The sequence below is a fragment of the Coregonus clupeaformis genome, unplaced genomic scaffold (assembly GCF_020615455.1).
Source record: "Coregonus clupeaformis isolate EN_2021a unplaced genomic scaffold, ASM2061545v1 scaf0093, whole genome shotgun sequence".
Classification (NCBI taxonomy): domain Eukaryota; kingdom Metazoa; phylum Chordata; class Actinopteri; order Salmoniformes; family Salmonidae; genus Coregonus; species Coregonus clupeaformis.
Window position 1 is genome coordinate 644,125 of NW_025533548.1, and position 27,903 is coordinate 672,027.

Genomic DNA, 27,903 nt, shown 5'->3' on the forward strand with positions numbered 1-27,903 from the left:
AAGACCCATTTGCGACCAAGCTTTAACTTGCTGACTGATGTCTTGAGAAGTTGTTTCAATATATCCACATCATTTTCCTTCCTCATGATGCCATCTATTTTGTGAAGTGCACCAGTCCCTCCTGCAGCAAAGCACCCGCACAGCATGATGCTGCCACCTCCGTGCTTCACGGTTGGGATGGTGTTCTTCGGCTTGCAAGCTACCCCCTTTTTCCTCCAAACATAATGATGGTCATTATGGCCAAACAGTTCTATTTTTGTTTCATCAGACCAGAGGACATTTCTCCATAAAGTACGATCTTTGTCCCGATGTGCAGTTGCAAACCATAGTCTGGCTTTTTTATGGCGGTTTTGGAGCAGTGGCTTCTTCCTTGCTGGGCGGCCTTTCAGGTTCTGTCGATATAGGACTAGTTTTACTGTGGATATAGATACTTTTGTACCGGCTTCCTCCAGCATCTTCACAAGGTCCTTTGCTGTTGTTCTGGGATTGATTTGCACTTTTTGCACCAAAGTATGTTCATCTCTAGGAGACAGAACGCGTATCCTTCCTGAGCGGTATGACGGCTGCGTGGTCCCATGGTGTTTATATTTACGTACTATTGTTTGTACAGATGAACGTGGTACCTTCAGGCATTTGGAAATTGCTCCCAAGGATGAACCATACTTGTGGAGGTCTACCATTTTATTTCTGAGGTCTTGGCTGATTCCTTTTGATTTTCCCATGATGTCAAGCAAAGAGGCACTGAGTTTGAAGGTAAGCCTTGAAATACATCCACAGGTACACCTCCAATTGACTCAAATGATGTCAATTAGCCTATCAGAAGCTTCTAAAGCCATGACATCATTTTCTGGAATTTTCCAAGCTGTTCAAAGGCACAGTCAACTTAGTGTATGTAAACTTCTGACCCACTGGAATTGTGATACAGTGAATTATAAGTGAAATAATCTGTCTGTAAACAATTGTTGGAAAAATTACTTGTGTCATGCACAAAGTAGATGTCCTAACTGACTTGCCAAAACTATAGTTTATTAACAAGAAATGTGTGGAGTGGTTGAAAAACAAGTTTTAATGACTCCAACCTAAGTGTATGTAAACTTCCGACTTCAACTGTAGGCGCTGCAGAGGCCCATTAGATTGTTGAAACCTTTGGCCAATCAGAACGTTAAAAACATATTTATCTAAATTCACTGTGTCTGCCTTGATGTTCATAAAACTCCACCGACCCCCTCTTGCACAGTGGAACCCAAAACGATGTGACCACTTGGTTACAGTTACAGCGTTCTGCCGAGGACACCCAAACCAGAGTGGCCACAGCAAAGCCCAAGAGCCTGACCCTCTGGAAGTTGCTGTAGCCCTGCTTGGGATATTTAGCCTACATTGGCTATTGGTTGAGACGCAGGGCCGTTCCTCATCATTCTCGCCACCACCAGAGAGAAGACAGGAAAGAAACCACCATTTACCGACCTGCTGTAGCCTACATATTTATTTGGTTTGACATTCAATCGCTGTTCATGGAATTTTTGTGGTAATTAAATATAATATATTTAGAATCAGAATTAATTTTCAGTGTATTCTCAAATTGAAGCTCCCTCGCCCTCCTCCAGCACTACACACCTGTTATATCTGAGTTGTGCCTGTTGTGATAGAGTGGAAATAAACCATTTTAGCATGGACAAGGCCATTGAGGGCATCCAGTTTCACCATTTTAAAGTAGTCAACTGGGTGGGGATTCCTATGAGTTGGGAGCAATCATCCAATGAAGAAGAAAATGTACTACTTTAAAATGGAGATAAGAGGTAAACATGGCACAGATACAAGGATGAGTCCTCTATCTATCTCAATGGCCTGTTGTTCACAGCGTATCTGCCCTCTCATTGGCTAGATTGGTCCCACCTGATCTCGCCTCCTCCAGCCTGCATTCCATCTCGGAGGACATGTATTTCCATTGTTAGAGCGGTCACTCAATATCTGTTTACGGTCACTGATGGTCTGTTTACCTAGCAGGTTAGGATAATTAACTTTGCAGGTTAAAACAATCCCATTGTTGACATAGCTACGTAGCTCTGAGACCACCATCCGCGGGGGGACGACGACACAGCCTGACGCCTTGAACACACCGACAGCGTCATTACGCTAAATAGTACGCAGCGTCATCTGGATGTGTGCAACAAAAATTCAACATTCACCTTCTGCTACCATTTCTGTCAAGCCATCTACACATACGTTCGATGAATCCAACGTATGCACCACACAGAACGCACTGCAACAGCCTCTTCAACGCAATGCTGCAAGGCAAACACAGCGTTCCATTGGAAATAAATGTACTTCTGGTGTACCAAAATGCAATGACGCGGTCGGTGTGATCGAGGCGTGAACGAGGCGTGAATGTGCACCTCCCCACAATCCCCAACCAACGCAGCTCCAGTAGGCCTACCTGTCCTTTATTCATTTCAATGTCTTGACAGTTGCAGAAATTGCTTGAGCTACGCTGAGAATTCGAAAAGTATGAAAGCCAATGGTCCAATATTCTAGAACATTGCTGTGCATGTGCATACACATTTTGGATTATGATAGACGCACTCCTTGATCACACCTACAGGGTCATTGCGTTTTGGTACACCAGAAGTACATTCATTTCCAATGGAACGCTACGTTTGCCTTGCAGCATTGCGTTGCAGAGGTAGTTGCAGTGAGTTCTGTAGGGTGCATAGGTTGGATTTATCTAACATATGCATCAAATTGCGTGCATAGACAGCTTGACAGAAGTGGTAGCAGAAGGTGAATGTTGAACTTTTGTTGCACCCGTCCAGATGATGCTGCGTACCATTGAGCTATAGGCCTATTCCATCTAGCCACAACGGTAGAAACGTAAACAGACCACCAGTCTGGACCCTTTTAATGTCTATGATCCTGACAGACCACCAGTCTGGACCCTTTTAATGTCTATGATCCTGACATACCATCAGTCTGGACCCTTTTAATGTCTATGATCCTGACATACCATCAGTCTGGACCCTTTTAATGTCTATGGTCCTGACATACCATCAGTCTGGACCCTTTTAATGTCTATGGTCCTGACATACCATCAGTCTGGACCCTTTTAATGTCTATGGTCCTGACATACCATCAGTCTGGACCCTTTTAATGTCTATGATCCTGACATACCATCAGTCTGGACCCTTTTAATATTAATGATCCTGACATACCATCAGTCTGGACCCTTTTAATATGAATGATCCTGACATACCATCAGTCTGGACCCTTTTAATGTCTATGGTCCTGACATACCATCAGTCTGGACCCTTTTAATATTAATGATCCTGACATACCATCAGTCTGGACCCTTTTAATATTAATGATCCTGACAGACCACCAGATGTATTTATTTTATCCAGTGATCCATCAATGATTTGGTTATTTATTAACTATAGTAAAACCAACCGTTCTAAATGCAAAGTTTGTAAATGTTTAATTTATTTAACCAGGTAGGCCTAAGACCCATTGAGGTTAGAAACCTCTTTTGCAAGGGCGACCAAGAAGGCAAAACAGGGAAATAGCTGCATGTCCATAAAATAAAATAAAAACATACACACAAAAGACAAAGTATCACAATTTACAGACACAGATTAAAAACAACTGTAGCTATCAAAAAAACATAGTCGTCGATCAGTCTTAAAAATAGACTGACTTTCATATCTTTTGAAGCATGTTCCAGGATGAAGGGGCATTATGGGAAAAATATTGTTTCTCCCATCTCAGTTCTAGCCTTAGGAACAGACAAGGACAGCAGAGACTATGAGCATAGACTGTATTGATGCCGTGTTCACGTGCTAGTCGGAACTAGGAAACTCTGAATTTCCGACTTGCTAACTGGTTGTAGTTATACACGTGCCGTGTTCAACGCATCAGTAAATTGGAAATATCAGAGTTCCGACTAGCAAGTCAACGGGGCACGAATGACTAATCTGGTCAGTACGGAACAAAGAGATACAAAGGGAGTTGTCCTATCAATGCTTTGTACACCAAAGTGTACCAGTGCTTTAGCCTCCTGGTGGAGAGAGCGGTCCATTGCACCAAGGCATACAACTCACAGCGATGGGTGTGTGATCTAGCATTGGTGATACATCTAGCACCCCGGTAAACCCCTGTATTAATCCGGCCCTGACCATAATGCACTGTGTCCAGAGATAAGGTAGGCTGACTTGCTGAGGCCTGCATAAAGACAATATCACCATAATCCAGCACAGAGTTTTAAAAAGTGCTTTGAATAAGATCCTTTCTGACTGACATTGAAAAACAAGATTTGTTCCTAAAATAAAAACCCAATTTCAACTTCAGGTCCTTGGTCAAGTTATCAATGTGCCGTTTAAAATTCAGTTTTTCATCTAACCAAATCCCATGATACTTATAGGTAACCTTATCAATTTGCTGGCCTTTTAGAGTTAAAATCTTCAAGTGACTCCATCTGTCTACTTTCAGAGAAGAGAAAACCATTAATTAACTTTTGCTTGCATTAAGCACAAGTTTCAATTTGAAAAGTTGCTTTTGAACATCATCAAAAGCCAACAGAGATGCAACCAGGCCAGAGGCACCTTGGTTCACGTGTTATGGACATGCCCACGTTTACAACAGTTCTGGATGATTCCCTTTGGCCCAAGACTGTTCCTACTCTCAGATCCCTCTGAACTGAAACATGTGCCAAACTACACTTGGGATTGGACACAAACTACCCTGCTCTGTGCCTGCAAAATGATAATCCCCAAATAGAAGAGCCATTACATTGATACAGGTCAGGAGTGGTCTGTGCTAATGGTTAAGACTGCTGCATATGAACGCCTTTCTTACAAACTGATTAAGCACATTAAAAATGTTTGAGTTAAGGTGGGCTAGCCATCTATACAATATTTCACACCCCCTCCCACCTCAGATAGCAGGTTGACGATCGTCATGATTCTTGTCCTGGAGGCGGAACGGAGCCATTTCCCCTTAGATAGACCAGCTGCAAAGTCCAAATTGGCTATATTGTAAAGATTCATGCAAACAAACATTTGATTTTTGATCTTACTTTAAGGTTAGGCATTAGGGTTAGCAGTGTGGTTAAGGTTAGGTTTAAAATCAGATGTTATTACTGTGGCTGTGCCAGCTAGTGACCACTCTGCAGAGCTGCCTCCAGAACAAGATTCATGACAAAAAAACACTAACCTGCCCTCAGATTGCATCCCCCTCTTGACCCCCCCATACCATCTGCTGTTTTTTCTTTTAATTTGTCCTTCAACAAGGTTACACGTTTAACGGTCAACCGTTACTTTATTTGGGCACTCACTATAGTCATTTATCTTGAGCTGAGAAAATATGTTTTATCAAGTTGTGTTAATATTAGTTGAAATAAAAGTTACACTACCCAAAATATACTCAATTGGTGGAAGGACCCACACACTCCGTCCTCAGCCCTAGGCTCAATGCCAACAAGGTAGTGTAACTTAACTCTCCCGAGTAGCGCAGTGGTCTAAGGCACTGCATCGCAGTGCTAGCTGTGCCACTAGAGATCCTGGGGCGGCGCACAATTGGCCCAGCGTCATCCAGGGTATGTCTGGCAGGGATGTAGCTCAGTTGGTAGAGCATGGCGTTTGCAACGGCAGGGTTGTGGGTTTGATTCCCACGGGGGGCCAGTATGAAAAATAAATAAATAATTTATGCACTCACTAACTGTAAGTCGCTCTGGAAAAGAGCGTCTGCTAAATGACTAAAAATGTAAATGTCTCCACACAGCCCTACTACCCTAGGGTCAATGCCAACAAGGTATCCACACTCACTATGTCCTCTGTATGCTGTTCTACCCCGCCTGTGAAAGGGTGTGATGCTCTCTTGGTTGGTAGGGGGTCCATGGCCTTCTCAGCTTTTCTCTTCCTTGGAGAAAAGGTCAGTGGAAGGCCTGTATCCTGTGGAACATTGGCCTTCATATCCAGCAACACGCTTTTGAGACGTGAAGACAGGTCAGTCATGCACTGTTCATCTTGGAGATGATAAGTGAGGTCTGTGATCTCTTTAAGATATCCTGCACATTGACTCCTCAACTGCAACACCTTCCTAGATGACCTCTTCTTTCCTCTTCTAGATGGACCTTCGTCTGGACGGTCAATGTTGGGGTCTCTGGTGGCTTGCTTGGTCTTAAACATGACATTTCTTATGTCACTGTCAGTCGGGTAATACCGCCTGCGAGTAGGTGGAGGGGGCTGCTCTCCACAGAAAAGCTCTTCCACTACAAAGGTGTTAAGATGACACTTCATTTCAGTCATCTTTCTCACACCAGACAGAGTCAGCTGCTCAATCTTCTCTCTCAGCCTGGCATCTACAGCTTCCCTAACATAAGCTGCCTGTTGGAGAAAGAATACATGAGTTTATCATAAAGCGGTCAGTGGGTAGGGGGTAACTTAATCAACATTCTATTATATAGATTATATATATGTAGATTTACCTCGCCAACAACTGCATGTGAGCTATGCTCAGAGAGGGAGGGGAACCTGACGCAGTAGACAACCTCTGCCTTCACGGAGCTGGGTGTTTCACTTAGTGCTGCCTTCAGAGTTTGGGAGGCCTCCTTTTTAGAGCGCACTGTACTTTCCTCAATCTAGACATCAAATAATGTGGTATTTGTTAAATATGTACTGTTACTATGTACAGCGTTAGGCTGTTTCACACAGACAGCCCAATTCTGATCTTTTTCCCCACTAATTGATCTTTCGACCAATCAGATAATCTCTTTTGCCCCTAATTGGAATTGGGCTGCCTGTGTAAACGCAGCCTTAGACTTTGACCAACTGTAGGCCTAGACCTTGATACTTTTTAATATTTACCTTAAAATCAGGAAAGCGGATAACGTGGGCAATGTTTATTATAGCCTTGCAGTCCACCTTTTTGGTATTTTGTACCAGTTTCCGTTTCTGTAGAAAGGCATGGTCTTCAAGCTATGGAAGATGGCAAAACATTTAATAATAATAATAATAATAATTATAATTATAAACAATTTGACTTCCATAGCACTTTTCTAGACAGACACCTAAAGCTCTTTACAGTGTATGGGGAAACTCACCACCCTAACCCCACTTACATACTCTTGCAATAAGTGCCATGGGATCTTTAGTGACCACAGAGTTAGGACACCCGTTTAAAGTCCCATCTTCTTCCATTTTATTGAGGAACATTCCATTGTTAGCACTTCAACATTATTAAAATGAAATTAATGTTGTAAAAGTATATGGTATAAATTACAGTGATCCGTCTACTAACTTACTTCCTTCTTGTCCCTTTCAGCAGCATATTTCTCTTTGGCTTTTGTTTGTCTGTCTTTCCCCTGGTGGCATTCATACGTCTTTGTGCCAACAACTTGAAAGGGAACACCATTGAATGGGAGGCTTTTACTCTCCCAGCTGAGTTTTTTCTGTGCCAAAGGCTGTGCATCTGTTTAAAAAGGTCAAGAATATGATATATTACCATTAGAATGATAGGCTTGTAGGGAAACTAACAAAGTTGCTCTTTCAAATAACTCATCTGTGCTTGGAATTGAATCCCTTATGCTGACGATGCACTAGCAATTTTGAGGCAATAAGGTCGAGCATTGTTGCCCACAATGGCTTCCAGCTACTATTTCATACCGCACTCTAGAACGTACTCTTAAGGAGTGAGTGAGTCTACCATTACTCCATAAGGTCCAAGGACCTTATACACTACATGACCAAAAGTATGTGGACACCTGCTCGTCGAACATCTCATTCCAAAATCACGGGCATTAATATGGAGTTGGTCCCCCCCTTTGCTGCTATAACAGCCTCCACTCTTCTGGGAAGGCTTTTCACTAGATGTTGGAACATTGCTGCGGGGACTTCCATTCAGCCACAAGAGCATTAGTGAGGTCGGGCACTGATGTTGGGCGATTAGGCCTGGCTCGCAGTCGACGTTCCAATTCATCCCAAAGGTGTTCGATGGGGTTGAGGTCAGGGCTCTGTGGAGGCCAGTCAAGTTCTTCCACACCGATCGACAAACCATTTCTGTATGGACCTTGCTTTGTGCACGTGGGCATTGTCATGCTGAAACAGGAAGGGCCTTCCCCAAACTGTTGCCACAAAGTTGGACCTTTACACCACTCCAGCCGACGCTTGGCATTGCGCATGGTGATCTTAGGCTTGTGTGCGGCTGATCAGCCATGGAAACCCATTTCATGAAGCTCCCTTCAAACAGTTATTGTGCTGACGTTGCTTCCAGAGGCAGTTTGGAACTCGGTAGTGAGTGTTGCATCTGAGGACAGACGATTTTTACGCGCTACGCGCTTCAGCGGTCCCGTTCTGTGAGCTTGTGTGGCCTACCACTTCGCGGCTGATCCGTTGTTGCTCCTAGACGTTTCCACTTACAGATGACCGGGGAAGCTCTTTCTAACTTGTTGGAAAGGTGGCATCCTATGACGGTGCAACGTTGAAAGTCACGGAGCTCTTCAGTAAGGCCATTCTACTGCCAATGTTTGTCTATGGAGATTGCATGGTTGTATGCTCGATTTTTATACACCTGTCAGCAATGGGTGCTGCTCAAATAGCCGAATCCACTAATTTGAAGGGGTGTCCACATACTTTTGGTGATGTAGTGTATGTTATTTTCAGAGGTAGACTGGCTCTGGCAGCCAAAACAGCCAAATCCATCTAAACGTGAATAGACTCAATTGCGATACGGTTCTAGAAACATAAAGCCCTTTACCTTCATATCACGTCAAAATAATTTCACAAATGCAAAATATACACAAGTATTTGATACACTGCCGATTTTGCAGGTTTTCCTACTTACAAAGCATGTAGAGGTCTGTAATTTTAATCATAGGTACACTTCAACTGTGAGAGACGGAATCTAAAACAAAAATCCAGAAAATCACATTGTATGATTTTTAAGTAATTAATTTGCATTTTATTGCATGACATAAGTATTTGATACATCAGAAAAGCAAAACTTAATATTTGGTACAGAAACCTTTGTTTGCAATTACAGAGATCATACGTTTCTTGTAGGTCTTGACCAGGTTTGCACACACTGCAGCAGGGATTTTGGCCCACTCCTCCATACAGATCCTTCAGGTTTCGGGGCTGTCGCTAGGCAATACGGACTTTCTGCTCCCTCCAAAGATGTTCTATTGGGTTCAGGTCTGGATATTGGGTTCAGGTCTGGAGACTGGCTAGGCCACTCCAGGACCTTTAGATGCTTCTTACGGAGCCACTCCTTAGTTGCCCTGGCTGTGTGTTTCGGCTCGTTGTCATGCTGGAAGACCCAGACATGACCCATCCTCAATGCTCTTACTGCGGGAAGGAGGTTGTTGGCCAAGATCTCACGATACATGGCCCCATCCATCCTCCCCCAATACGGTGCAGTCGTCCTGTCCCCTTTGCAGAAAAGCATCCCCAAAGAATGATGTTTCCACCTCCATGCTTCACGGTTGGGATGGTGTTCTTGGGGTTGTACTCATCCTTCTTCTTCCTCCAAACACGGCGAGTGGAGTTTAGACCAAAAAGCTATATTTTGGTCTCATCAGACCACAATACCTTCTCCCATTCCTCCTCTGGATCATCCAGATGGTCATTGGCAAACTTCAGACGGGCCTGGACATGCGCTGGCTTGAGCAGGGGGACCTTGCGTGTGCTGCAGGATTTTAATTAATGACGGCATAGTGTGTTACTAATGGCTTTCTTTGAGACTGTGGTCCCAGCTCTCTTCAGGTCATCGACCAGGTCCTGCCGTGTAGTTCTGGGCTGATCCCTCACCTTCCTCATGATCATTGATGCCCCACGAGGTGAGATCTTGCATGGAGCCCCAGACCGAGGGTGATTGACGTCATCTTGAACTTTTTCTATTTTCTAATAATTGCGCCAACAGTTGTTGCCTTCTCACCAAGCTGCTTGCCTATTGTCCTGGAGCCCATCCCAGCCTTGTGCAGGTCTACAATTTTATCCCTGATGTCCTTACACAGCTCTCTGGTCTTGGCCATTGTGGAGAGGTTGGAGTCTGTTTGATTGAGTGTGTGGACAGGTGTCTTTTATACAGGTAACGAGTTCAAACAGGTGCAGTTAATACAGGTAATGAGTGGAGAACAGGAGGGCTTCTTAAAGAAAAACTAACAGGTCTGTGAGAGCCAGAATTCTTACTGGTTGGTAGGTGATCAAATACTTATGTCATGCAATAAAATGCAAATTAATTACTTAAAAATCATACAATGTGATTTTCTGGATTTTTGTTTTAGATTCCGTCTCTCACAGTTGAAGTGTACATATGATAAAAATTACAGACCTCTACATGCTTTGTAAGTAGGAAAACCTGCAAAATCGGCAGTGTATCAAATACTTGTTCTCCCCACTGTATGCACAAACTGTTTCGGCTGGAAAGCATCTGGACACCTTTAAGGCGTCCCCGTGCTTCAGTTCGGCTGGTGCCTAGCCAAACTCAGCTAGGCAAACGGAAGGAGCGTGCTTGCATACTCCCTTAAAAATACCTTTGCCTGGAAAATGAGAAAAAAAACACAGCAATAGTATTGTTTGTCCATTTTGAGACGCTGTAGCCAAAATAGTCCGAATTAATCTAATGAATCTAAGGCAAGAAATCTGTCATTCATTTAGACGTTTTTGCCTAGGAGATCTTAGTCGCGCAATTTTACATCAACTAAGATCGATGTTTGGTGCAGTATTTCTCAATGAAAAATGTTACATGAAAACAAGTCGTCTCTAGTTGACTGACAGACTTTATTGTAGAATCCCTACTGTTGACCAATCACCGACGAAGTGGCGTCGACTTCGGCTTGCCGCTAGAAAAAATGTTGGGTGCCCGAACCTCAGACAGAAGGGGTGACCCAGACACGTCACAGGGGCTATAAAGCTGAAGCATCCCTTCAGGACGTTCTCACCACCAAACAGTGTTGCCAACTTAGCGACTTCGTCGCTATATTTAGCGAGTATTCAGACCCCTCTAGCGACACATTTTCAAAAAAGCAACTAGCAACAAATCTAGCAACTTTTTCTGGTGTTATTGGAGACATTTGGAGACTCTGACATGAAAGCACGTATCGTTCTTACTCTTCTCAACGAGCAGCGGGTGCTTTGTTACCCCCGTCCCAAAGCACTCACAGGCGGCCCAGTCCTCGCGCAGCAGTCCCTCCCAGCTGCAGTCAGAGCAGGAGATGTTCACCCCTCCGCCTCCAGACTGCAAATGAATCACGCATGCGGGAAGCCGCCGCTGGCTGATCCCGCCCTGGGCGGAATGTAAATGTAGGGTGTTTTTTACTCACTTTTTGTCTCTCCCAAGATGTTATTCCTCTCTCCTACAGCATCCATCACAATTACATGCGCATGGCCAATTATGCAAATTAGGCAATGACGTCATTTAGCGACTTTTAGGACAGCCAAGCTACTTTGGCAACACTGCCACCAAATATAGTAGTGAGAGGAAGTCCAGTCGCACTGGGCCGACATTCTACTAATTTTCTCATTGATGAAACATCTGATCTCAATACATGTTTCTGTTCCAAAACTAGAATCTGTTACGAGCGTTGTTTAAGAGTTCAAGGTAGAATTGAGTTTGTGCTTGGCTTTGCCCACTATAAACAACACAGATGAACTAATTTGGGTAATTATAAATATATTAGCCCGAACAGCCAAAAAAATTACTTATCTATGTCCAAAACTAACAAATAAGTCAAAATGTGCATATATTATGATGACTAACTTTTCCGAACTGTTTCGGCTGGGAAGCATCTGGACGCCTTTAGCAAGAGCTTCGGTTCAGCGTCGGTTTTTCAGCCCTCAGCTGATGAAACCGACCAAGGAATGACTGACTGAGAAGGGCAAACCCCACTCCGTTGCCAGCAACATTGCTCCAAGAACATCGCCAGTGTATCATTAGCCCTACGAAGCTCGCCGTCACGTAAGTAGTTATTGCAACAGTAATTCATGAAAAGGTCTAATTTATTAGGCTAGTGTATCATCAGCTTTAGGTCATTTTAGATGAGTAGAAAAAGTAAGCTACTTGCTACCTAATGTTAGCTAGTAAAAAAAGAAAACTGACCCTTTTGCCCAAAATGTTTGTCCTTTCGCAATGTTATGAATTTTAGTGAAGTTTCCAATTCTTGTTCCCGAATGTATTTAGTTATTTGGTCCTCAAACTTGAACTCGAGATATGCCATTTCGAAAATATGGCGTTTTCCACCATAGATATAAAGCAGTGTACTTGCACAGTTCCTAAACCCAGAGGCGCAACATCGCGAGACTTCCGGGAACGCTTGCGAAACAGACCACGCCGACGCCTAGATCACACGGACAATGTCGCACAGTGTATTTGCGTTTTGGTACATTCATTTCCAATGGAACGCTGCGTTTGCCTTGCAGCGTTAGTTGCAGTGCGTTCTGTGTGGTGCATATGTTGGATTTATCGAATGTATGCGTCCAACTGTATGCATAGACGGCTTGACATAAATGGTAGCAGAAGGTGAATGTTGAACATTTGTTGAGCACATATCCAGATAGGCCACGTCTAGACTTGACAGTTCATGCAGCTTTAGTATTCTGATCATAGAGTTCTGATCATGGAATTCCGAAAGCCTCATGCATCTTGTCGTAGTAAATATGACCCATTTTAATGTTAGGAGCTTGTTTTCAATCAATGCTGTTCCTATGCAAGAACAATGGACAGAGCCAATATCTTCTCAAGGACAACACCCACGCCACAGGCCACAATCTGGTTGCTCCCCACAAGTCTTTCCTTTGAGAACATACACACATTCACACACACATCTCCATGCATACGCACACTCATCCTCATGCCTCACGAGTTACGCACACACACAAACTGCACTTCTTTCTACTGGTCGGGTGCCAAGGGCAGAGGACTCTTCCGTGCACCAAAGGGGCTTCTACTCTGGACAGAGCAGACCCACCTCCTACGCCTCGGGAACCAATCAAGGGACTAGAAGAAGGACCCCTTCCTTTGTGTTACATTGTATAAAGTAATGCTGTAAACTCTGTTTTTTATCCCTTTTCAACTGTCTCCATAAGAGGCAACTGAATGGGTCCATGCATGTAGCTTGAGCAGTACCAGCTATCTCTGTTGTTTAATAAACTGCCTTTTGCTTAAGCATATTCCTCTCTGTCTAGCGTCGTTGGTTTGTACTTCCTCTCCTTATGGTTCCACCAACAATCTACACCTACATTTAAATGTGTCTACCTTGTCCACAGTGTGTCTGGATTCCCTTTTCCCACACTAATCAAATGCCAGTATGCATTCAACAGACAGTGGAATAGGCTAAATATGATAACACCACAACAACTGATGGCAGTAGCTAACTACTGTAGCTAACTAGCCAGCTAACTTCTATAGCTAGCCAGCAAGCTAGCAAGCAACACTAAAGGGATTGCAAACGGGTTAGCATAACTCTAGCCAAACATGTTTTATTTTTTTCTAATTATTAGCTAGTTAGCATGTATGAGGCCAGCAAACATGTTCCTCGCATGCTAGGAAGTATTTCCTCCAACGTTATAATGAAAAGGACCCAAAACACAATTTTTCTGGAGACATGTGTGAAGAGTGCTGATGACGTTGCCCACTTTATGCGTCCAGATTGTGGGGAAATCCGCTCACAAAGCATCCCAGACTACCTACTGAAGTGGTCAGCCAGATCTGAACACAATCAGACCACAAAGCGACATTTGTGCATCTAGACCAGTCTTTTCAATGCGATCTTCATATTCTGATAGCAGAAGTCGCATGTAAAGGTTTTCTATTGGAGAAACAGTTTTAGCGTATCTTCATACTGTACAGTCTTTGGTACTAGTATTCTGCCAGCAGCACAAACGATGACATCACTTGGTTGGTAATGAGGAAACCTTAAAAGTAAAAGCCCCTATTTAAAACATTTTGCAGTGTGGATAACTCATTCAATAGATATTACATTTTAATCAATGTCCATTTTTATTGTGCTTATAAGCAAATGCAAGAATGAATTTATTAAAACAATTACAAATATGCTTACATGTTTTATTTATTTAAAAAAATACAATGTTCAGACTGGTATGTTCACAATGTGCCGAGGTAAAAGTGGGGTTGGGAATGCTCAGTAGGGTCTGTAGAATCTATATATATGATTTATGTCATTTCACGGGGGACTGAGGTCTAACTAGTCAGCAGCACTTTCTACTCCACCCACTCCGTTAGTCCCCCAAGAAAGTAACGAGCTCTGCTGGTCGGCTACTACGTAGCAACCTAGCGGTGCCAAAAGCCCTGGTCTGCCCAAGAAAGCCTATGTAAATTACGATCGCCAGAACGGCCAAAGAAACTACATTTAGACGCCCGTTTTGGGGGATGGACATGGAGATGGAGGATTGGCTCACACAGTCACTATGTTTGAAATATCAATTTAGTATACAATTATCATTGATGAATTCCAAATGACATCGTAGGTCTGAGGTTATTTTTATGATGTAAAAATGATGCAGTTGCACAAATGATAAAGATGGTCTACAATCATATAAAAATACAGAATTGAGATAAAATACTTTTATAATTTATATATAGTCCAATCTATCCTAACCGAGTTGTGATCGGTTGGTTCTCGACTGTTTATGTCCAATGCTTCCGGTATTGACGCCGACGTCCTCTAGCAGCGTTGGGTCAAAGAGGAAGAGAGGCTCAAATCGGCGGAAAATCTGTCTCCCTCCAGCAGGTGGCGTTTTTCCGTTGTTTCGCCCACCAAACAATGAGTTTTTGTATCGAGGTCAATGAGAGAGTGTGTACTTTGGTCAACAAAAAAATGAATTGCTTATTTGCTACATGAGGTTTATTTGATTGAATAGAAGTGTCGTAATGCTTAAGTCGTTACGAGTGTACCGATTTATAAGTAGGACACGTGACATCCTGGCAACTTTGAGAAAAAACACTTTATATCAGAGTTGTCTCGAGATGGCTATGCATATTCATGGCATGAGGCTGGTAGCATAGCGTCTCTCTCCATTGAATACAGGCGGTTGACGTCAACAACCCTCATCGAATATTCAAAAAAGGATTACAATAATGAGATGTATCCACCAATCCAAAGAAAGGATAGGCGGGAGCTAGACAGCACGCTGTGCCACTTTGTGGACAATGACTCCCATTTGTTAGGGTGGAGAGATGTGTATTTAGTCAGTATATCCATAATCTTTGGTTGGGTTCACTACCTCAGGCAGTATGAAAACGACTACATCAACCATGATCCTTTGCTCGTTATGGCCACTTTCACCATGATCCTTAGCGATTTCTTTGGTGCCATTCAGCCCCATCGGAGATACTTTTGAGGATTTTGCCTGTGCTTAGCTCCATTCCGTTTCTTTTTTATCCTGGAAATACTCCCCAGTCCTTAACGATTACAAGCATACCCATAACATGATGCAGCCACCACTATGCTTGAACATATGGAGAGTGGTACTCAGTAATGTGTTGTGTTGGATTTGCCCCAAATATAACACTTTGTATTCAGGACAAAAAGTCAATTGCTTTGCCATATTCTTTGCAGTATTACTTTAGTGCCTTGTTGCAAACAGGATGCATGTTATGGAATATTTTTAATTCTGTACAGGCTTTCTCCTTTTCACTCTGTCAGTTAGGTTAGTGTTGTGGAGTAGCTAAAATGTTGTTGATCCATCCTGTTATCTCCTATCACAGCCATTAAACTTGAACTGTTTTAAAGTCACCATTGGCCTCACAGAGAAATCTCTGAGTAGTTTCCTTCCTCTCTGGCAACTGAGTTAGGAAAGACGCCTGTATCTTTGTAGTGACTGGGTGTATTGATACACCATCCAAAGTGTAATTAATAACTTCACCATGCTCAAAGTGATATTCAATGTCTGCTTTTTTTACCCATCTACCAATAGGTGCTCTTCTTTGCGAGGTATTGGAAAACCTCCCTGGTCTTTGTAGTTGAATATGTGTTTGAAATTCACTGCTTAACTGAGGGACCTCACAGATAATTGTATGTGTGGGGTACAGAGATGAGGTAGTCATTAAAAAAATAATGTTAAACACTATTGTACACAGAGTGAGTCCATACAACTTATTATGTGACTTGTTAACCAATGTTTTACTCTTGAACTTATTTAGGCTTGCCATAACAAAGGGGTTGAATACTTATTGAATCAAAACATTTCAGCTTTTCATATGTTCTTCATTTGTAAAAATGTCAAAAAACATAATTCCACTTTGACTTTATGGGGTATTGTGTGTAGGTCAGTGACAAAAAAATCTAAATTTAATCCATTTTTTATTCAGGCTGGAACACAACAACAACAACAACAAAGGAAAAAGTCAAGGGGTGTGAATACTTTCTGAAGGCGCTTTATATGGTGTTATTTCATGGGGGACTGAGGTGTAAATGCTTAGAAACACTTTATTTTCCACCCACTCCATTGGTCCTCCATTGCATTAGGCACCTTATTTGTAGACTGGACTTTGCATAATAAATGCAGAGAAAATCTGGAGAGAAAAAAATGATAAATAAAATGAGAAAATATGTTACACTTTGGATCCCAGCAGAAGTAGGCCCAGTTGCACCCATGCACCGGTGTTCCTCGAACGAAGTGTCTTTGATCAGCATGGCCAAAATTGGCATCCCATAATCATCACTGAGGTGCACTTTATCGTGGGACCAGAAGCACCGGCAGGAGGGCGGGAAGGATGGAGCCCTTATGTACAGTAAGTCACGCCCAGCTCCCATGCTTGGCGTTCATACTCCAGCTGCTCCTGGTATTTCAGGTCCTTTACCCATCAATGCGACGTGGGATGTAAAGAAAATAATTACAAGTCACATTGCAGGGTTTTAGTAACTTGGAAATTGTGAATTTCACTTAAGTCGTGTTTATGCAACTAGTAATTATATTTAAGGATTTACCTGAGTCCACTTCAACAGAGCATCATGGAGGAGTTCTTTAAACTATATTCTTGCGTGATCTATCGATGGACTGTCTGTAAGGTTGTTAGACTGACAATGTCTGGGACAAGGCCTTGTGGTAATACAGTCCCACAAACATCTGCCTCTAGCATTGAAGCTGTGACCCCAGGAGTGGACATTAAGCCAAAAGCCAGGCCAGCTCGGTTTGGCATGGGCACAATATCATCCACTAAGGAAGGAAGGTCAGAATCACCCACCACAATATCATCCACTAAGGAAGGAGAGAATCACCCACCACCAGGACAAACTAAGGAAACAACATTTTTTGTGTAACAAAAAGGTGGCATAGTAACGTTTACACTAATAAAACAAAAATGAGGTTAAGGTTAGGAAAAGGGTTAGGGTTAGGCTTAGCTACAATGCTACAGTTGTCAACAATGGTTGTCCCCGACACGACCACCAAATAGAGCTATAGGCCTATTCCATCTAGCCACAATGGTAGAAACGTAAACAGACCATCAATCCCGACATACCATTAGTATCATAACACCGGTTTATGGTTTGCGGGCAACGACCAATCAGATGAGGGAGTGTGATGACGCATACATGTTTTACATCCTAACGCCAGAGGTTCTAATTAAAATAAATAAATACAAAATGTTGGTTGTCTTTTTTGGTGATGTCGATTTATTTCCCTTTCCGCTGTGTTTGTTTCTCCAGTTCACTACTTTACAGTAGGTAGCGGCATGCACATTCAATTTGTGGGAACGCCTCTGAGCCTGAGTAAGGAGATACGGAATGAATTTTGTTTTTGGCCGATTTTACTATTTTAGTTGTGTGGATGAAGTTAGTTTCCCCCATCACGTATGGATTATCTTTTTACCTTGTATTTTCAACCCTGTCCAGTTGGCGGCGCCAGTACAGCTTTTTGGGATGTAGTTCACCATAAAACCTACAGAAGAAGAAGAGGTTCGTGGGTCGGTGAAAGTGACTCAAAGTGGAATCGTGGAGATTTTTTGTGTTTCTGCCATCCAGAAGGAGCATGCGCTCCGCACCACACGGCAAGAACTGTGACTTGCGTTCCTCTCCGGAGCAGGGCGCTGTTGAAAGGAGTGATAACTGGAGTGGCATTAAGTGTTGAGGAGGGTCAACTGAAGTTGAAGATTCCCGGTGTCTGTGATGCCCGCCTTTTGGTGCGACGCAGACCTGGTGGAGAGCATGGTGAAACAGAGAATAGTTCTACTGAGTTTTGATGCAGTCTTTATCAGGTAAAGTCAAGTTAGGCTGTGTCAGGTATCCCGTGAGAGCTTTTGTCCCGAACCCATTACAGTGTTTTAGGTGTCAAGCTTATGGTCATGGGGGGGGGGTAATTCTTTATATTTTATATTCATTATTTTATAATTGCAGCATCCTCAGCACCCCTACTTCCCACGGCTATGGAGCAGGGTTAGTTGGTAGGGCAATTTTTTTCACAAGGTGTAATGAATTCATACCACAGAATAGTAGGCTGACACACAGCCAAAACAACAACATTTGGCCTCACACTCCAGAACAGTAGGTGGCGGTGTATGCACATAGAAGTTGGATGCGATCCGCCAACCCAATCTCAAAGAAGAAGAACATCTTCGCTAACGCTGCATTTTCGAAATGGCACATCACGAGTTCAAGTTTGAGGACGAAATAACTAAATACATTCGGGAACAAGAATTGGCAACGTCACTGAAATTCGTAACATTGAGTAAGGACAAAAGTTTTGGAAAAAAGGGTAAGTTGTCTTTACCATTTTTTGTTGATAATTAGTAGCTAACTTTTGCTACTCTCATCTAAAATGATGCTAGCTAGCTAGCATAACATATTCCATTCCAAGCACAGGACCAGAGAGGAACTTTGTTAGTTTCCCTACAAGCCTATCATTCTAATGGTAATATATCATATTCTTGACCTTTTTAAACAGATGCACAGCCTTTGGCACAGAAAAAACTCAGCTGGGAGAGTAAAAGCCTCCCATTCAATGGTGTTCCCTTTCAAGTTGTTGGCACAAAGACGTATGAATGCCACCAGGGGAAAGACAGACAAACAAAAGCCAAAGAGAAATATGCTGCTGAAAGGGACAAGAAGGAAGTAAGTTAGTAGACGGATCACTGTAATTTATACCATACACTTTTACAACATTAATTTCATTTTAATAATGTTTTAGTACTAACTAACAATGGAATGTTCCTCAATAAAATGGAAGAAGATGGGACTTTAAACGGGTGTCCTAACTCTGTGGTCACTAAAGATCCCATGGCACTTATTGCAAGAGTATGTAAGTGGGGTTAGGGTGGTGAGTTTCCCCATACACTGTAAAGAGCTTTAGGTGTCTGTCTAGAAAAGTACTATAAAAGTCGAATGTATTATTATTAGCTAAATGTATATATATTTTTTTATATAATCTTCCGCAGCTTGAAGACCATGCCTTTGTACAGAGACGGAAACTGGTACAAAATACCAAAAAGGTGGACTGCAAGGCTATAATAAACATTGCCCACGTTATCCGCTTTCCTGATTTTAAGGTAAATATTAAAACTTATATCAAGGTCTAGGCCTACAGTTGGTCAGTCTATAAAAGATCAGAATTGCGCTGACTGTGTAAACGCAGCCTGTGAAACAGCCTAACACTGTACATAGTAACAGTACATATTTAACAAATACCACATTATTTGATGTCTAGATTGAGGAAAGTACAGTGCGCTCTAAAAAGGAGGCCTCCCAAACTCTGAAGGCAGCACTAAGTGAAACACCCAGCTCCGTGAAGGCAGAGGTTGTCTACTGCGTCAGGTTCCCCTCCCTCTCTGAGCATAGCTCACATGCAGTTGTTGGCGAGGTAAATCTACATATATATAATCTATATAATAGAATGTTGATTAAGTTACCCCCTACCCACTGACCGCTTTATGATAAACTCATGTATTCCTTCTCCAACAGGCAGCTTATGTTAGGGAAGCTGTAGATGCCAGGCTGAGAGAGAAGATTGAGCAGCTGACTCTGTCTGGTGTGAGAAAGATGACTGAAATGAAGTGTCATCTTAACACCTTTGTAGTGGAAGAGCTTTTCTGTGGAGAGCAGCCCCCTCCACCTACTCGCAGGCGGTATTACCCGACTGACAGTGACATAAGAAATGTCATGTTTAAGACCAAGCAATCCACCAGAGACCCCAACATTGACCGTCCAGACGAAGGTCCATCTAGAAGAGGAAAGAAGAGGTCATCTAGGAAGGTGTTGCAGTTGAGGAGTCAATGTGCAGGATATCTTAAAGAGATCACAGACCTCACTTATCATCTCCAAGATGAACAGTGCATGACTGACCTGTCTTCACGTCTCAAAAGCGTGTTGCTGGATATGAAGGCCAATGTTCCACAGGATACAGGCCTTCCACTGACCTTTTCTCCAAGGAAGAGAAAAGCTGAGAAGGCCATGGACCCCCTACCAACCAAGAGAGCATCACACCCTTTCACAGGCGGGATAGAACAGCATACAGAGGACATAGTTAGTGTGGATACCTTGTTGGCATTGACCCTAGGGTAGTAGGGCTGTGTGGAGACCTTGTTGGCATTGAGCCTAGGGCTGAGGATGGAGTGTGTGGGTCCTTCCATCAATTGAGTATCTTTTGGGTAGTGTAACTTTTATTTAAACTAATGTTAACACAACTTGATAAAACATATTTTCTCATCTCAAGATGTTAAACAAATAAATGACTATAGTAAGTAGTTTAGTAAGCACATACACACACTTTTACACTCCTCATGCTGCTGCTACTCTGTTCTTTATTTGATTATTATTATCTATCCTGATGCCTAGTCACTTTACCCTGCACATTGATCTCCCTGATCTGGTACTGGTACTCCCTGTATATAGCTGCACATTGATCTGGTATTGGTACTCCCTGTATATAGCTGCACATTGATCTGGTACTGGTACTCCCTGTATATAGCTCCACATTGATCTGGTACTGCTACTCCCTGTATATAGCTCCACATTGATCTGGTACTGCTACTCCCTGTATATAGCTCCATTCTTGTGTATCCTGTTGTTACTATTTTTATTTTTTATTTTTTACTCTGCATTGTTGGGAAGGGCTGTAAGCAAGCATTTCACAGTTAAGTCTACACCCGTTGTATTCGGCGCATGTGACAAATAAAATGTGGTTTGAATTGCCCAAATAAAGTAACAGGGTTGACCTTAACAGGAGTGACCTTAACAGGGTTGATGTTTAATCTTAAATCAGACAAAAATCAGCCAATTCCCAAAATAGAAATGTCTGTGAACATTTCTTTGAAACTGTATACGTTTTATTTGTGGATTTTTGAAACAAAAAAATCAAGATATCAATTTATTTGTCTACATGCCATTTTAAAAACAATGCAGCTGTTGGAGTAAACCTATTTTGGGTTAAGACATGTAACTATGAGTAAGGGCAAACATCATGATAAGCTTGCAATCTGATTGAGGGGTTGTGTTAAATGCTGAAGACACATTTGGGTTGAATGCATTCAGTTGTATATCTGACTAGGTTTTCCCTTTACCTGAATAAGCAACCTGGTCTCTGAGCGTTTGGTATTACTCTGTATGTAAATCCGAGATACTCCATTTAGTATGATACGTTTCGTATGGTATGTATTAATCTGTGGATGTCCATCACCCATTCCGTATTATATATTAAGAATTACAGTTCATATTATATTTTACGTATTTGCAAAACATATGTTACGAATTTGCAAAACGTATGATATGATACGAATTCTAGCTAGGTGGCTAATGTTAGCCAGGCTAGTGGTTAAGGTTAAAGGGTTAGGGGAAGGGTTAGCTAACATGCTAAGTAGTTTTAAAGTAGTAAGTAGTTGAAAAGTTGCTGATTGGCTAAAATGCAAAAGTTGTCCATGATGAGATTCAAACTCTCAACCTTTGGGTTGCTAGATGTTTGTTATACACCTACCCATCCACCTGACTTAAGTAACCATCTGTCTTATGTAACCAAACCAAACTTAACATACAGTGAAGTCAGAAAGTATTCAGACCCGTTCCCCTTTTCCACATTGTTGTTACGTTACAGCCTTATTCTAAAATGGATTCAATTACTTTTTTTGGCATCGATCTACACACAATACCCCGTAATGACGAAGGGAAAACTGGTTTTTAGAAATGTTTGCTAATTTATAAAATATCAAAAACAGAAATACCATATTTACATAAGCATTCAGACCCTTTGCGATGAGACTCAGGTGCATCCTGTTTCCATTGATCATCCTTGAGATGTTTCTACAACTTGATTGGAGTCCACCTGTGGTACATTGAATTGATTGGACATGATTTGGAAAGGTACATACCTAGGTACATACCTGTCTATATAAGTTCCCACAGTTGACAATGCATGTCAGAGCAAAAACCAAGCCATGAGGTCGAAGGAATTGTCCGTAGAGCTCCGAGACAGGATTGTGTCGAGGCACAGATCTGGGGAAGGGTACCAAAACATTTCTGCAGCATTGAAGGTTCCCAAGAACACAGTGACCTCCATCATTCTTAAATGGAAGAAGTTTGGAACCACCAAGACTCTTCCTAGAGCTGGCCAAACTGAGCAATCGGGGGAGAAGGGCCTTGGTCAGGGAGGTGACCAAGAACCCGATGGTCACTGACAGCGCTCCAGAGTTCCTCTGTGGAGATGGGAGAACCTTCCAGAAGGACAACCGTCTCTGCAGCACTCCACCAATCAGGCCTTTATGGTAGAGTGGCCAGGCAGATGCCACTCCTCAGTAAAAGGCACATGACAGCCCACTTGGAGTTTGCCAAAAGGCACCTAAAGGACTCTCAGACCATTAGAAACAAGATTCTCTGGTGGTGGCAGCATCATGCTGTGGGGATGTTTTTCAGCGGCAGGGCCTGGGAGACTACGCAGGAGTAGCTTCGGGACAAGTCTCTGAATGTCCTTGAGTGGCCCAGCCAGAGCCCGGACTTGAACCCGATCTATAATCTCTGGAGACACCTGAAAATAGCTGTGCAGCGACGCTCCCCATCCAACCTGACAGAGCTTGAGAGGATCTGCAGAGAAGAATGGGAGAAAATCCCCAAATAGAGTTGTGCCAAACTTGTAATGTCATACCCAAGAAGACTTGGCTGTAATCACTGCCAAAGGTGCTTCAACAAAGTACTAAGTAAAGGGTCTGAATACTTATGTAAATGTGATATTTCTGGGTTTAAAAAAAAATTACATTTAGCAAACATTTCTAAACCTGTTTTTGTTCTGTCATTATGTGGTATTGTGTGTAGATTGATGAGGGGGGGGGACGACGATTGAATCAATTTTTGAATAAGGCTGTAACGTAACAAAATGTGGAAAAAGTCAAGGTGTCTGAATACTTTCCGAATGTACTGTATAATACTAATTTGAGTGTCCTGGATTTTCATTTACTATGTTACGTCTAGTCTATGAGACCAGGCTGGAATAAGACATCCGATTATCACTTTGCATTTGAACGGCAACAGTTGGTTTTATTATAGCTAATAAATAACCAAATCATTGATGGATCACTAGATAACGGAAACGTTATGGCCTTCTCAATTGGAATGCTCAACTCCTTCGTTCTCTCTCTCCGTCCTCACTTGACTTTTTGAAAAAGGTCATAGGTAAACGATGAGAGGGAATGTGGACGAAAATGTGCTTGTATGAAATGATCTCCACGTGCATCATCATGCAAAATGAGGTTTCAAGTGGTGGAACCCAAAATAAATGTGTAAAGCAATAAAACCCAATTAAGTTAGTTGTGCAAGACATTTTGTAGGTAACTCTAACCCTTTTCCTAACCGTAACCTAATTTTCCTGACCTGCTACGTTAATTATCCTAACCCGCCAAGTTAATTATCCTAACCTGCCCCGTAAATTATCCTAACCTGCTATGTAAACGCCCTCAGTATTGCCGCGTTCACATGCTAGTCAGAACTAGTAAACACTGATATGTCCGATTTGCTAACTGCTTGTAGTTATACACGTGCAGCGTTCAACCATTTAGCAAGTGGTACATTTCAGATTTTCCAAGTTCCGACTAGCACCTGAACGCGGGTTTACGCCACCACATTAGCATACGTGTCATCACACTCCCTCCTCTGATTGGTCGGGTAGGCGGGCCTTCTGGTTTTGTGGCTGTGTTAATTAGTGACGACCGATTCACTGGTCCAGTGTAAGATTATTTTTAATCAGGCTATTGATGACTTTAGTGATTGGGATTACAATAATCTGATCCTAGATCTTTAGGTAACACTTTTTTTTTTAAAATCTTGGCCTCAATGTGATCACTGGAATACATTCCTAGTTCCATAGTTCGTATGTTTTACTCTTCTAGCATGCCTACCCATTTTGTTATGAGCGTAGCCTGTCCGTTTTGTTATGAGTGTAGCCTGTCCATTTTGTTACAGTGAGGGGAAAAAAGTATTTGATCCCCTGCTGATTTGTACGTTTGCCCACTGACAGACATGATCAGTCTATCATTTTAATGGTAGGTTTATTTGAACAGTGAGAGACAGAATAACAACAACAAAATCCAGAAAAACGCATGTCAAAAAAGTTATAAATTGATTTGCATTTTAATGAGGGAAATAAGTATTTGACCCCTCTGCAAAACATTACTTAGTACTTGGTGGCAAAACCCTTGTTGGCAATCACAGAGGTCAGACATTTCTTGTAGTTGGCCACCAGGTTTGCACACATCTCAGGAGGGATTTTGTCCCACTCCTCTTTGCAGATCTTCTCCAAGTCATTAAGGTTTCGAGCCTGACGTTTGGCAACTCGAACCTTCAGCTCCCTCCACAGATTTTCTATGGGATTAAAGGTCTGGAGACTGGCTAGGCCACTCCAGGACCTTAATGTGCTTCTTCTTGAGCCACTCCTTTGTTGCCTTGGCCCGTGTGTTTTGGGTCATTGTCATGCTGGAATACCTATCCATGACCCATTTTCAATGCCCTGGCTGAGGGAAGGAGGTTCTCACCCAAGATTTGACGGTACATGGCCCCGTCCATCGTCCCTTTGATGCGGTGAAGTTGTCCTGTCCCCTTAGCAGAAAAACACCCCCAAAGCATAATGTTTCCACCTCCATGTTTGACGGTGGGGATGGTGTCCTTGGGGTCATAGGCAGCATTCCTCCTCCTCCAAACACGGCGAGTTGAGTTGATGCCAAAGAGCTCGATTTTGGTCTCATCTGACCACAACACTTTCACCCAGTTCTCATCTGAATCATTCAGATGTTCATTGTGCTTTCTTGAGCAGGGGGACCTTGCGGGCGCTGCAGGATTTCAGTCCTTCACGGCGTAGTGTGTTACCAATTGTTTTCTTGGTGACTATGGTCCCAGCTGCCTTGAGATCATTGACAAGATCCTCCCATGTAGTTCTGGGCTGATTCCTCACCGTTCTCATGATCATTGCAACTCCACGAGGTGAGATCTTGCATGTAGCCCTAGGCCGAGGGAGATTGACAGTTATTTTGTGTTTCTTCCATTTGCGAATAATCGCACCAACTGTTGTCACCTTCTCACCAAGCTGCTTGGTGATGGTCTTGTAGCCCATTCCAGCCTTGTGTAGGTCTACAATCTTGTCGCTGACATCCTTGGAGAGCTCTTTGGTCTTGGCCATGGTGGAGAGTTTGGAATCTGATTGATTGATTGCTTCTGTGGACAGGTGTCTTTTATACAGGTAACAAACTGAAATTAGGAGCACTCCCTTTAAGAGTGTGCTCCTAATCTCAGCTCGTTACCTGTATAAAAGACACCTGGGAGCCAGAAATCTTTCTGATTGAGAGGGGGTCAAATACTTATTTCCCTCATTAAAATGCAAATCAATTTATAACATTTTTGTCATGCGTTTTTCTGGATTTTTTTGTTGTTATTCTGTCTCTCACTGTTCAAATAAACCTACCATTCAAATTATAGACTGATCATTTCTTTGTCAGTGGGCAAACATACAAAATCAGCAGGGGATCAAAAACTTTTTTCCCTCACTGTATGAGCGTAGCCTGTCCGTTTTGTTATGAGCGTGGCCTGTCCGTTTTGTTATGAGCATGGCCTGTCCATTTTGTTATGAGCATGGCCTGTCCATTTTGTTATGAGCATAGCCTGTCCATTTTGTTATGAGCATAGCCTGTCCATTTTGTTATGAGCATAGCCTGTCCATTTTGTTATGAGCGTAGCCTGTCCATTTTGTTATGAGCGTAGCCTGTCCATTTTGTTATGAGCGTAGCCTGTCCATTTTGTTATGAGCGTAGCCTGTCCATTTTGTTATGAGCGTAGCCTGTCCATTTTGTTATAGCCTGTCCATTTTGTTTTGAGCGTAGCCTGTCCATTTTGTTTTGAGCGTAGCCTGTCCATTTTGTTTTGAGCGTAGCCTGTCCATTTTGTTTTGAGCGTAGCCTGTCCATTTTGTTTTGAGCGTAGCCTGTCCATTTTGTTTTGAGCGTAGCCTGTCCATTTTGTTTTGAGCGTAGCCTGTCCATTTTGCTCCCTAATCTTTTTAAAGCAGTCCCAGAATATTTCGGTCACTCAGGTTTGTTCTATCTCAGAAGATGTGGGCTAGTAAATAGACAGGTTGCATTATGCAATGATCTTTGCCTATCCATGTGTTGTCAATGACATGAGGAGACTATGCATGCCTAAACATATTGTAGAAACTGTTTGGGGACAGTGTGGAGACTGTATGCCTGTATAGTGGGGCAGATGTCTCCACCTGTAGCTGAATGTAGGAAACTACAGTTAAAATTGAATATAGCATTCTGGCAACATTATTTTTGACAATTTCAATGAAATAATGACTACTCTCAAAGAACTTAAACATTTTGTTTTCAAATAATCACTTTATTTGACCCACTGTTAATCTATCCATTTATACAATGGGTATCTTTCCACAAACCATCATAAGAAAATGTGTTACTCATGTTATGACAGGCATTTCCATTATTTTACAAATCACACATGGATCATCGTTCTAGTCCAAACACACTGCTTTGAAACAACACATGTTAAATCCCAATGTCGATACATTCATTGGGATAGTTTCAGATTAGCAGTATTGCATAAAAGAGAGAGACAATTCTCCATGTCGACAGAGAGTAGATTGTAGACCTTCCAGAGGTCTAGGCCAGCTTAGTGGTTAAGAGCGTAGTGCCAGTAACCGAAAGGTCGCTGGTTCTAATCCCCGAGCCGACTAGGTGAAAACTCTGTCGATGTGCCCTTGGCCAAGGCACTTAACCCTAATTGCTCCTGTAAGTCGCTTTGGATAAGAGCGTCTGCTAAATGACTAAAATGTAAATGTAGACCTTCCAGAGGCCATAGAGCAGGGGTGTCAAACGTCCGGCCCGCGGGCCGGATCAGGCCCGCAAACGTGTTTAATCCGGCCCGCGAGATGATTTTGAAAAAAATAAAATAATAATATTAATAATAATTTTGTAAAGTATAAAAATGCGCTGCAATTTTTCAATAAAATAAACTGCTGTTCCAATTGCGTCCACTGGATGGCGCAATAGCAATTGTGTTAAGCAAGCAAACTGTTTATACCGGGGCAGAGCAAGTAGGTCAAGCACGTGCAGCCAATGAGCTACTTTGTTTTGCCCGCGATATTTATTACGGCTTCTACTTTTAACATTATGTGCTTTGGCACCCTCATTGCCCCAATATGTCTCTGTCAAAAAATAGAAAAGTGGACGCAGAGTGTTCCAAGAAAAATGGTCATCCTATTTATTCACGGAATTGAATGGGAAAGCTGTATGTTTGGTGTGTTCAGAGCATGTTGCAGTGCTGAAAGAATATAACCTTCGTCGCCACTATGTGAGTCTTCATGCCGACAAATATGACAACTTTCAAGGACAGCGGAGATGAGAGAAGGTGAATGAACTGTTGGCGGGTCTGAAGAAACAGCAGTCTGTGTTTACTCACAGCCGAGACATCAGTGACGCTGC

The 27,903-nt window shown here is 42.5% G+C and overlaps 2 protein-coding genes across 2 annotated transcripts; one reads left to right on the forward strand and one right to left on the reverse strand.

The window, feature by feature from the left end:
• Positions 1 to 5,690: 5,690 nt before the first annotated feature.
• Positions 5,691 to 12,660, reverse strand: LOC121570159. The gene is made up of 5 exons (XM_041881654.2): positions 12,085 to 12,660; positions 7,292 to 7,458; positions 6,855 to 6,965; positions 6,476 to 6,628; positions 5,691 to 6,374 (listed from the first exon to the last, which is right to left on the reverse strand). The coding sequence occupies exons 1-5, from the start codon at positions 12,200 to 12,202 to the stop codon at positions 5,775 to 5,777; spliced, it is 1,149 nt and encodes a 382-aa protein (XP_041737588.1). The 5' UTR covers positions 12,203 to 12,660; the 3' UTR covers positions 5,691 to 5,774.
• A 5,896-nt stretch (positions 12,661 to 18,556) lies between these two features.
• Positions 18,557 to 20,762, forward strand: LOC121570691. Its single transcript, XM_041882164.2, has 5 exons — positions 18,557 to 18,698; positions 18,888 to 19,054; positions 19,378 to 19,488; positions 19,647 to 19,799; positions 19,901 to 20,762. The coding sequence occupies exons 1-5, from the start codon at positions 18,581 to 18,583 to the stop codon at positions 20,498 to 20,500; spliced, it is 1,149 nt and encodes a 382-aa protein (XP_041738098.1). The 5' UTR covers positions 18,557 to 18,580; the 3' UTR covers positions 20,501 to 20,762.
• The last annotated feature ends 7,141 nt before the right edge of the window (positions 20,763 to 27,903 follow it).

Excerpts from the sequence above, each read along its gene's own strand:
- LOC121570159 (XM_041881654.2), bottom strand. The coding sequence starts at position 12,202 with ATGGCATATCTCGAGTTCAAGTTTGAGGACCAAATAACTAAATACATT. Across the intron at positions 7,459-12,084 it reads CAAACATTTTGGGCAAAAGG|ATGCACAGCCTTTGGCACAG; the intron begins GTCAGTTTTCTT and ends CTTTTTAAACAG. Across the intron at positions 6,629-6,854 it reads TCCGCTTTCCTGATTTTAAG|ATTGAGGAAAGTACAGTGCG; the intron begins GTAAATATTAAA and ends TTTGATGTCTAG.
- LOC121570691 (XM_041882164.2), top strand. The coding sequence starts at position 18,581 with ATGGCACATCACGAGTTCAAGTTTGAGGACGAAATAACTAAATACATT. Across the intron at positions 19,489-19,646 it reads TCCGCTTTCCTGATTTTAAG|ATTGAGGAAAGTACAGTGCG; the intron begins GTAAATATTAAA and ends TTTGATGTCTAG. Across the intron at positions 19,800-19,900 it reads CACATGCAGTTGTTGGCGAG|GCAGCTTATGTTAGGGAAGC; the intron begins GTAAATCTACAT and ends CTTCTCCAACAG.